The following is a 12,227-nucleotide window of genomic DNA, read 5'->3' on the forward strand; positions in this document are numbered from 1 at the left end:
CTATGTTGAAGTAATGAGGAATATTAGACGACACTGTTTTAACGGCTTAGACCAGGGGCGGGCAAACGTTGCACGCGGCTCACGAGCGCACAGCGCTGCACGTGTGCTGCTCGCGTGCAGTCGTCGAATGGGGCAGTGGCGACAGCTGGCAGGTTGCTGCACTGTAGTGCCAGGCTAAACTGCTGACGTTGATGCGAAGCGACCACTACGTAGTGAACGTTGTATTTCAAGAACCGGAAAATGCAGAGTGAAACAAGGAAACGGGGAAGTGAAGATTTGCTGTCTTTTAAAAAGTAATGGGAGAATCATTTTTTCTTTGTGCAAAATCGTGAAAAATCGAAATGTTTAATATGTGGCAGTATTCTCGCTGGTCAGCGGAAGTTTAGTATTGAAGGCCATTACAACAAATTTCACAAGGACGAGTACAATTTATTGTCGGATTCTGAGCGGATGGGGAAATTGACTGAGCTTAAGAAGAGCGATCTGACGATACTAAATGAATCTGTCGTAGTTGCTGTGGTCACGAGAGATCTGCAACTTTCTTTCGTCATGCCTCTCGTCTAACTGATTTAACATTTTATGGAGCACTGTTTTCAATTTTTCAGGACGACAACAATAATAACCAGCGGTACGTGCAAGTTATAAGAATGCGCTTAATGTAGCGAGAGCTGGAAAACCATTTGCTGAATTAGTAAGTCTCAGTTAAGAGCAAACACCAGTGATGAAAATTTAAGTAACTGTTTGCGTTTGTCTGTATGTAGAAATTTTGTTCCGCTCCACCTATGATAATTAAATAAAACGTATCGTAGGTAATAGGTACTCTTTCAAACCACGATATCTTTCAAGCACTCCTACTAACCTTATTCCTTCTTTCAATAAAGCAAGCTAGGAAACAAAACACATTGCAGAGGAAGGAGCGGACAGAAGGTATGGTGGGGAGGGGAGAGAAGCGGGTGGCCAGCTTGCCCCTGTGTGCACGCAGAACACCTGTTAACTGCACGCGTGCAAGTGCACCGCACACGTGCAGGATTCCTGCCCGCCCCTGGCTTAGACGGTAGAATGTGTCATCTGTACTGCCAATGTGAAAGCAAATTTACTTTTGTCTCTGTATGTTAATGGTTCTAATTACAGCCTTTAAGAGTTTAATGTCATTTGAATTAAGTCCAAACGAAGAAAATTAAACTGGTAAGACAACAGAAAGAGTTCACCACCCTTTCCTGTCTCTCACTGAACTCGCCTATCAGTACCGCACAAAATGAATCTTAGAATCTTTGTGTCAGGTATATTCTACGTAATTTAATACTACGTAAGTAAATGACGAGGTTGGCTTATTGATCAGTGTTAAAAACACTGTACGTGCTTTTTACAATAAGGGAAGACATACAAGTATGTCAAAAATAACATCCTGTTTTCACTCGCAAGATTATATTTTTATATTTTTGCCCAAGGCGTTTGGAAACTCCGTTTTCAAGAAATTATTCCTCTCCTCGCTTCAGGGTTACACCGACGTATGTCTGCTGTCTAGCAGGGAAAAAAGTCAGTTTATATGTATTACTTCAGTTTAACCAGACAGGGGGAGAGAGTGAGAGAGGGACAGAGAGAGAGAGAGAGAGAGAGAGAGAGAGAGAGACAGAGAGAGAGAGAGAGAGAGAGAGAGAGACAGAGAAAGAGAGAGAGTCGTTTACGTCAGTGAGAGACTCCCATATACACTTAGCGAAATTTGTCACATGTATTAACTTTGGATATTACTCATACTTTGTTTATTCAGAGTTATTTAGCTACAAATAAAAGCAGTGCATACAGTTTCCGGCTCGAGACTCTTTTAAAAGCGAAATTTTAATGTCACATGGTTGTCAAACAGTCAGTGAATTCGATCATTTTAAATTATCAAGATTATGGGTACGTAAAAAGTTTCCTGAGAAGTATGAGGTTCAATACCTTGAGCAGAAACTAAATTTCGCTATGTTCACCGCATGACAGTATTCTCCTCTGTCTCCGAAACGCGAAAGTTTGTTTACTTTGTTTCCTTGCCACTCTATTATCTCCAGTGGTGTACTCTGAAGCAGTCGTTGCGTTGTTTATTCGCGAACTTTGCATAGGCCGTTGTTTAGATGTCTCGAAGTTTCACCTTGTTATCCCATTACATACACGAGTACACCACCATAGGATCTGTTGTTGGTAATACTGACTCATTCATAATTCGTTCACTGCACACTAGACCAAAAAACGATTTCCACTTCTTTAAGCTTTATAAAGAAGGGCGTGAACTGTTCAAGAACTTTCACTTTCAACAGGCCACCGGCAGACCTCAAGAAACTAAGTCATAAAACACAAGTCTTCAAATCTGAATCGAAAGGTTTCCCTGTGCACACTCATTCTCTGCTGTACAGTAATTTCTCAAGTACTTGAGAAGTTTTTTGCTTTAATGTGTACTTATTCGTGTACCTTCTCAGAACTTTTGCGTGTTTTCTTAATTCTTTTGATCCTTTTGTGTGTACATTATCTATTTGGCATTTTTAAGCAATATACGGACACAGTACATGACCAGGTAATTTTAGCTCACATAATCCCGCAGAATCTGACAAATAAATAAATTCACGCTTAAAGTATTCTAATCCCAAATTAAAATTCTTCCGTAAGCCCTAGCGTAGGCGCTGCGGATTCAACAAAACTAAAACCGTCTCACAGAATAGACCGATGACCTTTAAGGGCTGTTTTCGTGTCAGAATATAATAAGCAGTCAGTTATAGCGATGGATTCCAACCCCGGAAGAGCTGACTATGCTTTGATATGTAAATGCTTTGTTCTTAGATGTGTTCAACGGGATTCCTTTAATCTAAGAAATGACGTAAAGACCCTAACACTATTTCGTAGTCGGTATAACCTGCCTTAGCTTGTTATTTTTACCTTCATCCATTCGCTATCCCATCCGAACAACAGCTTTCTCTAAAAGCGCACGATATTTGCTAGAACTGTATATAGGTGACACAAAAATACGATACTTCTGAAATGTGTCATGATAGACATATGTAATTAGCGGCACTGTGGAACAGAGACGGTTAACTACGATCTCGTTATTTAGTAACCTGCAACATCGTTCTTTCTCCACAGATATGTTTTAAAAAGAGAACAGTATTGTGGAAGTGGCCCATAGGGAATCGCAAGGTTTTTTTCAGTTAAAGTAGCATAGTCGGCTATGCTAAAATCTGTAGGAACATGAATCGCAAACGAAATTGGATAAAAAAAAGTCGTCAGGATGACGAATAAGGGCATGATCATTAGGCAGAACATCGAGAAACTATGCGTTTTAGTCTTAAAAATAGTGGGGTGAACGTCTTTTGGCACGTTGTTCGAGAGACTGGTCGCCGAATAATCCACAGTGATTAAAACTCTCATTCGTATAAAAGACGATTTGTAAAATAATTGAATAAGTGGAATTAACAGTTCCAGTTAGCACCCGGAAACAAATGAAGACGATCAAAGTAGAGGACAGAGAGCATCTGGACTCGCTCGATGGCACATGAGGAACGTAGTCATCTCACTGACTACGTGACATAAACTGATGGTGTGGTGTATGGTTTCGTCACAGTGGCTCATCAAACCTAACTTTATCGAAAATGAGGAGCGGATGAGATGACTTTCACTTCGGATAATTCGTTTAGATGCTGCAGACTTCTATTACAGCTGCAATGAGCGATTTTACGTACCTTCACTACCTCTGGTTCTCATAGAGTTACGTTACATCGTACACTCAGGGACGGTTAGTGACAGCCACTCCCCGATTGTCAGATAAATGATCAAGAATGCGTGACATTCTCTAACCTACTGTATCAGTAAACTTTCTCTTCAGTTTTCTCCTTATTTCTTGTGGGATGAAGTCAAAAGCTCGGCTTGTAATACATGGCCACGGAGAGTTGATGAAACCAAACGATTTCACCTCGACGTTCACGGTATTCAGTAATGAGGTCCGGAAAAGAATATTGCATGAATGCATCCGAATAGTAGGATATTATCTACAACGTGAAATTTTCTAATTGTAATCTCCCCCTCCATCTTACTTCCATCAGTCTGAGAGGAGTGAAGATTACAATAAACTTTCACGTTTACTTGGCTTGTCATGGCTCCAGTTCTTCTTGTGTAGGAGTCTAATTTTTGAAAATCCCACATTTTAGGTCCTCACGATTGGAATGAAATAAATAAATTTGAAGATTGTTGTTGCAGAAATTTTGTTTTTACCTAAATATATTTTCTCACATTTTAGTATATCATACAGTTTTTTGATTTTTCACGTTAACAAAGCAGAACTTACATAGTTGGCACAAAAATACAAAATTACGTCCTATTACATCAGAGGCATGCTTACGACTCTCTCTCTCTGCGTAAATAACAATATTCCAAACGGTTTACAATTTTCTTTAACAAACGAATTTCTACTAGCTATAATTTCGATTATTATTGTATAAATGAATCCAGAAATTAAGGTAGTAAACAGTACAGGATCGCATAATTAGGCTAATAATATAATTTTTAAGTGTGTTACTGTTATCGACAACTATTGTTGAGGAAAAGTAATGCTAGAGGAGGATGTCCCGTTACAAACTAAAGAAGAGCTGTAGTAGTTCATTTGCGGTCACCAAATGTTTACATTGTTTTTTATTTTGCGTGTTCCTTAAACCTCTCGTTTAGCTTGTACCACACAGTTCTTAAAATATTATTTTTATATTAACAGTTCAATATTCTATGTTTATTCGGACTTAATGTTGCTTCGAATTCTGCATTTACGGGTCAACTCAAGCTGAAGCGAGTGTTGATCCTCGAGATAAATGGCTAATGGATAGTTCACTGATTGCTCTATGTTTCAGGGTGTTATCGCGGCACCGGCTCCCGAACCGTTGTTTGGTATCGGTGACATCATCGGCGACGTCATCGACACTGTTACTAATATTACGTCCGATGTGATCGATGCAGGAGAGACAATTATCGGCGGCATCGGTGACGCTGTCGATGATGTAATCGGAGCTGGAGAATCAATTGTCGGTGGAATCGTCAACGTTACATCTGATGCTCTCGACAACATCCAGGTAAGTCTGAGACGAGTCAGTAGTTCGCTGGAACTTCGGAGCAAAACCATGATGAATCCTCCTCCACTTTCATGGGACAATCATCTACTCTTCTTTCAGTGGAGATTAAAAACACACATTCCGTCAGCAGACTTGTCTATCTCTGAAACTGGCGTGTCCTAAATTTGGAGTAGTCTACATCTACATTTCCGTTTGTGAAAATAGTACACTAAGAAAAACATATGTGACTGACATTGATTTTGCAGAACAGCTTAGTTCCGTGACGGTACAAGAAGGATTAGGTACACAGAACTGTGTATCATCTCAGACCATTCGGCACGTTGTGATGACATGAAATCATGCAAGAATTCGTTATTTTGCTACGGAGTCCGTCTCCACGCAGTTTGTTTGCGGGTCCGCAAAGAATCAATGAACCTAACCTAACCTAACCTAACCTAACCTAACCTAACCTAACCTAACAATGATAGATAGGTATTCAACGGACGTGTAGGGCAGTCTTGTACATACTTCATATTTTGACCAAGCGCTGTCATACTGATTTTAGTATTTGGAAATGTCCAATGGGGAGGGGAGATGGGTAGATGGGGGTAGGGTGTAGTAGTACGGTGTCTAACACGTCCCTGACGTAACGATTGCAGTTCTGATCCGTCAGTCCATTAGGCCCGATATTTCATTTTGTTTCAAACGGCACATAAGGCACTAACATTTGACATCTGATCGTCACGCCGGCCAACAATGGAGACTAGCAGATTGCAGCCAACGAATACAGTATGCATATTCAGTCAAGACTTTAGGTTAGACTGATGCTGGTGCTACGACTCCGAAAACACTGCATTTTTCCACTCAGCACACAAGCTGTGTGCCGCGAGGGGTTCGTGGTTTGTCGCCATAGAAGGTGACGCATTAGTATGCGCGATATTAAGTCCGGTCGTCAGAAGACTGCGTCGGACCGTCGACGCAGACAGGTTCACACTAACTGCGGTAATCCATCAGCGGACCACCGTTGTATAGTAGACACGATAACGTATGGTCCTGTGGACGTGATGGTTGTCATCCCAAACTGCACCCACAATGAGTGATCCAATGTCCATAAATCGTTGTGTACGGACCTCTTATATACAATAGTTATATAGTCCGCAGCAACGTCACTGCCGCAGCGTCATGTCCAATACGAGCCGAAATATCACAGTGTGAAAAACACGTTTCCTGCAGAGATGTCATTCTGCTCTGATCGAACTCAGCCGCCTGTTAATACCACACCTTTTGACTTCGCTGAGGTGTGCTGGTAATTGTTTTCGCGGTTCCACTTCGTTTAGGGCCTCTTATACGACTGGGCTTGGTGCTACATCAATCCTTCTGGTCACACTAGAAAGGGAGCCGTTTGACGAAGATGTACGCCAGCTCTCTGCTCTCATAATTCGATATTGCTAGTAAGTTGTTCCACACAAGACTGGATTCATCCGTTTCGTTCTTTCTGTGTGCTTCAGTTTTCAAAATCCGTACACGAATGGAGTGTGACACTTACGGTATTCACTGACTCCTGATAAATTGGTTAAGGCATCGTAACAAGGTTTTATTTAAGCCTATGTGCAAAAGAATGAGTATCTTACTCTATGTGTATTAAAATGTTCGTTATCGTTTTTGCGTACCAGGATAATGAAACAACTTTTTTCCTTCTTTGATGAATAGAATGATATCCTGTTCCCAGTTGCAGACTAATATGCAGTCAGCCAAAATTTTCTCCCCTCTGCCAGTCTCTTAACCTCTGGGCAGCATTTATACGCACCGTCCTAAATTATTTGTTGTAACAGTACCGATGAGAAGAGAATACAAACATTTGAAATTTGATGCTACAGAAGAACACTGAAGATTAAATGGCTAGATCGAGTAACCAAAGAAGGAGCAATGTAGCGAATTGGGGAGGGGGGAGGGAGAGGGATTTATAGCACAACTTGATTAAACGAAGGGATAAGTTTATAGGACAAATCACGAGGCATCAAGAAATATTTAATTTGGTAATGAAGGGAAGCGCAGAGGGAGGCTTGAATACAAGAATCATGTCCAAGTGGACGTAGTTTCCAGTTATTATGTGGAGATAAGGAGAATTTCACACGGAATAGACTAACATAATTCAAATCTCTGTGCTCCCCTTCAAAGTTCGTCCTCTACAGCTCTCTCTAGTGCCATGTAAGTTGTTACCTTACACACGACCTACAATCCTGTCCCTTCTTGTAGCTAATGCTTTCGACAGATCTCATTCTTTGCCGATTGTGCAGAAAACATTTGCTTTATTTATTAGTCACTTAATTTTGGACACCCTTCTGTACCGCCACATATAACATAATTCTTTCCCATCCTTGATTGAAAGCATTATTTAAAGGATAAGTCCGCAGAAATTTCTTTGCCATATTAAGAGAAAAATACGGAAATACGGGAAACACAACCCATTACCATGCATAACACGGTGTATGGAAACGGTTGGTATTCGAAACAGCTTCCATTTGACTCGGACTGGATGAATACAGGTCCTGTATGGTTTTCAGGGGAAATTTGGAAATTTGTGGTAAGTTCTATGGGACCAAACTGCTGAGGTCATCGGTCCCTAGGCTTACACACTGCTTAATCTAACTTAAACTAACTTATGCTAAGGACAACACACACATCCATGCCCAAGGGAGGACTCGAACCTCCGACGGAGGCAGCAGCGCGAACCGTGGTAAGGCGCCCAAGACCGTGCGGCTACCCCGCAAGGCGGTTTTCAGGGGAATCTCATACAACACTTCCTGCAAAATAGTGGCAAGTTCTCGTAACGATGATGGAGATGGATAACGATCAGTCTCCTTTCTCTCGAAGGTAGACTACGAAAGCCCAATATAATAATGAGATCTGGTGACTGTGGTGTCCAGGAGAGAAGCGAAAATTTATCCTCGTGTTCACAAAACCAGTCCTGGACAATGCTAGATGTGAGAACAGGGCCCTGTCGTCTTGGAACACAACATCCAGATTGGGGAACAACTACTGTACCAGGAGATTGGCCTGATCACCCAAAACGGTCACATAATACTTGGCAGTAATGTGACTTTGCGGAGGAACAGTGGGCTGACCATTTGCCTGCACAAATCATCACCGAATCCACACCATGCCTTACAATTGGCAGCAAGCAGACTGTATCGTAATCCTAGGGGAGAGTATGCCAGACGTAAACTCGGCCAGAAGTTGGTAACATTGTGAAACAACAGTCATTCGACCAAATGACTTTCTTCTATTGCTCCATAGTCCAGGTTATATGGCTTCAGCAAGACAATTTCTCGTTCCGGGCATGTGCATGACTGATTAATGTAAGGAGAATGTAATAGTGCCAATTCTAAAGGAAGCAAGTGTTGACAGGTGTGAATATTACCGAATTATCAGTTTAATAAGTCATCGTTGCAAAATACTAACACTAATTACTTATAGATGAGTGGTAAGCTGGTAGTAGCCGACTTCGGGGAAAATCAGTTGGATTCCGAGAAAATGTAGGAATACGCGAGGCAGTGCTGACCTTACGACTTCTCTTAGAAGAAAGGTTAAGAAAAGTGAACTTACGTTTACGACATAGTGGACTTCGATAAGGTTTTTGACAATGCTGACTGGAATGATCTCTTTGAAATATTGAAGATAGCAGAGGTAAAATACCGGGAGTGAAAGGTTTTTTACAAGTTTATAAGAAACCAAACGGCAATTATAACAGTCGAGGGGCATGAAAGTGAAGCAGTGGTTCAGAAGGGAGCGAGACAGGGATGTAGCCTATCCCCGATGTTATTCAATTTGTACACAGAGCAACCAGTAAAGGAAACCAAAGAAATATTTGGAGTAGGAACTAAAGTTCAACAAGAAGAGATAATAACTTTGAGATTTGTCGATGGCGCTGTAAATCTTTCAAAGGCGGTAAAGGACTTGGATGAGAAATTGAACGGAATGGACGCTGTCTTGAATGGAGGATGTAAGATAAATATTAACAAAAGCAAAAAACTGGTAATGGAATGCAGTAGAATTAAATGAGCCGATGCTGAGGTAATTAGATTAGGAAACGACACACTAAACGTAGTAGATGAGTTCCACTGTTGGGCAGCAAAATAACTCATAACGGAGAAAGTGAAAACGATATAAAATGTAGACCGGCAATGGCGAGAAAAGTATTTCTGAGGGAGAGAAATTTTTCGACATCGAATATGGACGTAAGTGCTAGAAAACTTTTTCTGTAGTTTTTGGCTGGAGTGTATCCATGTATGGAAGTGATACATAGTCGATAAATAGTTATGCAAGAAGAGCATAGGGGCTTTTTGAAACACGCCCGGGTTCCCGGGTTCGATTCCCGGCGGGGTCAGGGATTTTCTCTGCCTCGTGATGGCTGGGTGTTGTGTGATGTCCTTAGGTTAGTTAGGTTTAAGTAGTTCTACGTTTTAGGGGACTGATGACCATAGATGTTAAGTCCCATAGTGCTCAGAGCCATTTGAGCTTTTTGAAAAATAGCGTTACAGAAAAATATTGAAGGTTGGATGGGTGAATACCGTAACTAATGAGGAGGTATCAGAATTGGGGAGACAGGAAATTTGTGGCACAGCTTGGTAGGACATGTTATGAGATATCAAGGGACACCAGTTTTCTAACGTAGGGAAAGGGAAGTGTGTGAGGCGCGGGGGGTGGGGGTGGGGGCCGACGAGGGAGGGTGGGGGGTAAGGGGTTGAAATCGTGGAGAAAGCCCAAGAGATGAGTACTATAAACAGATCCAGATAGATGTGAGTTGCAGTAGCTACTCGGAGATGAAGAGGCTTGGACAGGATAGACCAGCATGGAGAGCTGCATCAAACCGGTCTTCGGACTGAAGACCACAACATCAGACCTCAGACCTCAGCATCCGACGAGTGGTATCGTATCTGTTGCCTCTGCATGACTTCTGGCCAGTCATGTTCATTCCAGAGTATAATTTTACAACCTGATAAGTATTGACTTACTTCATAATCCTACAAAAGATTAACAACTTAAAACTTATATTACAGATTCGATAAAAATAATATTTGGGAAAATAAGTAAATGAAACCACATTGAAAATATCTGAAAGATTACGTAGCAGTATCCAACGTGAAAGGAATGTTAACATGTAAGGAATGTTAATAATAACAGATTTATGGATAAATTTAGAATACGCCAGAATGCTGTCTCTATTAGCACATGTACTCATTATCTTCTGCAACTGCCAGATTTATAAGAAACCTTTCCTTTTCTTTCTAGGATGGTATCCAGGAAGTGCAGTCTGGAGTTCAGGTAAGAAAGCGTATCACATTTACAGTAATAATTTTTAAATATTTAACAAGTCTATCATAATAATGACCCGATTCGTTTGCCTGTAGTTGATAGTGTACTAAATTCTATTACTTTTATGATTTGAAAATTGTAGTAACATGTATATGCCTCCACTAGCGCTGTAACCATACTCGTTTTCTCCTAACCATGTAGAAGTCGTCAATTCCTAAGTGCATTTAAATCCAACTCTACGAATGTTACGCACATTCTAAGGCATAATTGAGAATAAGCAGTACAATTAGATTTTCACCTGTGTAGTTCATCTTGTTGCTGCCGATGATTCACTGTAACCAGTTGCTGAACGCGTAATTTCGGTACCTCAGTTTCTTTGTTAAATGCATAAACTTCATGCTGAGCAAATATTTCAGATTTAGGTAGTAAGCATAAATTGCGATTGAATTCTGTCGTCGATTATACGTTTCTTCTAGCCACAACCCAATCGCTAAAGAGGGCGCGAAAGCCACAGATAAACAATTGCATACGGGACGTCGTCCTGAAGTGTCGTTGCACTGTTATGACTGACTGATGTGAGTGCATTTCAAGGACGACATACGCTTTCTCGGCTCCTGTCGCCATTTTGTCTCACTGCGCTCTCGAGCGCTCTGGCGGCTCTGGCGGCTTCAGTCGAACAAAACTTCATGAGTTTTTCTACGTATCTGTAGTGTGTCGTGACCATATGTCAATGAATGGAGCTACAGTGAATTTATGAAATCGCTTCAATCATTTGTAATAGCCCTGTATATTGTGTTACAAATTTAAAAATACTTCTGTTATCGAAACTTTAGAGTGTAGCGGAAAGGTAGATATTAGCAACAACGATGACCTGAGTGCAATAGAACCACACGTATTAGTAATTCCTGTAGCAATTATTTTTAGAACACATAAATGAACAAATTGAAGTTATACAATTCAAAAATTACACAACTAACAAATCGGAACCGCGTCGCGAAAATGAGTCAAGTGATCGATACGCTGTGAAACGAAACCCTGGTTTCCTGGAAACTTTACAGCGCTCAAATTAACTGTGAACTACGAGTAAAATCCAGTTGTCGGGCTCGGAAATCATCAACTCAGTACACCATTTGGAGTCACCAGCACACTTGTTTTTAATTATTATTCACCAATCTACATGGAGCTCAATCGTTTGTGAGACTGTAGAAATCAAATTACTACTCCTAAGAAAAATGCCTTCTGCTCAGTTTTATGAAACATTTTTTTGTACCGCAATAAATCATCTACGCTAAATCATGTATAGCAGGGTGTCTATAGCTGTTTTGCCTCACTTGTGCGCGCATATAGTGCTCGAATGGTCGACCTGTGTTTCCGCGCATACAAAGGAGAGATTTGGTGTGTGTGTGTGTGGGGGGGGGGGGGGGGGAGGGGGAGTCAGTGAGGGGAATGGTGGCATTAATGGGAGACAGGATGTCCGGAGCAAATACAAGCTCTGTAATATGCGTCACTGAATGGTTACCTCTTTCTTCCATGAACGTTTCTCAATGAGGGATGTGGATGGAGGTTTCACAAATTATTTTGTATTGTGGCTCTACAATAGACAATGTTCGTTTGTTCCGTTATTATACAATAACTCCAGGTATCATTTGCGTTGTACGAATCTTATATTAGTGGAACTTAGTTTCTGTTTTTTCATGGCAGGATCGAATAGCAACTGACACTCAACAAAGCAAAAGTAATGTATTTCTTATACATAGACGAAAAGATCCGACGTCTGTTGACTACACTATCACTTAACATTTCGTGGAACCGATAGCAATAATGAAATACGTGCAGTTTGATGTGGAGCAA

General features: G+C 41.0%; 1 protein-coding gene across 1 annotated transcript in view; it reads left to right on the plus strand.

Annotated features, from left to right (window-relative positions):
• LOC126101624 (uncharacterized) overlaps positions 1–12,227 on the plus strand; it is a 31,419-nt gene that overhangs the window by 3,868 nt on the left and 15,324 nt on the right. The window contains exons 2-3 of the mRNA XM_049912308.1: positions 4,863–5,081; positions 10,353–10,385. Of these exons, the coding sequence (XP_049768265.1) occupies positions 4,863–5,081; positions 10,353–10,385 (252 nt within the window). The remainder of the gene's footprint in view (positions 1–4,862; positions 5,082–10,352; positions 10,386–12,227) is intronic.

Source organism: Schistocerca cancellata, chromosome 9, assembly GCF_023864275.1.
Source record: "Schistocerca cancellata isolate TAMUIC-IGC-003103 chromosome 9, iqSchCanc2.1, whole genome shotgun sequence".
Taxonomy (NCBI): Eukaryota; Metazoa; Arthropoda; class Insecta; order Orthoptera; family Acrididae; genus Schistocerca; species Schistocerca cancellata.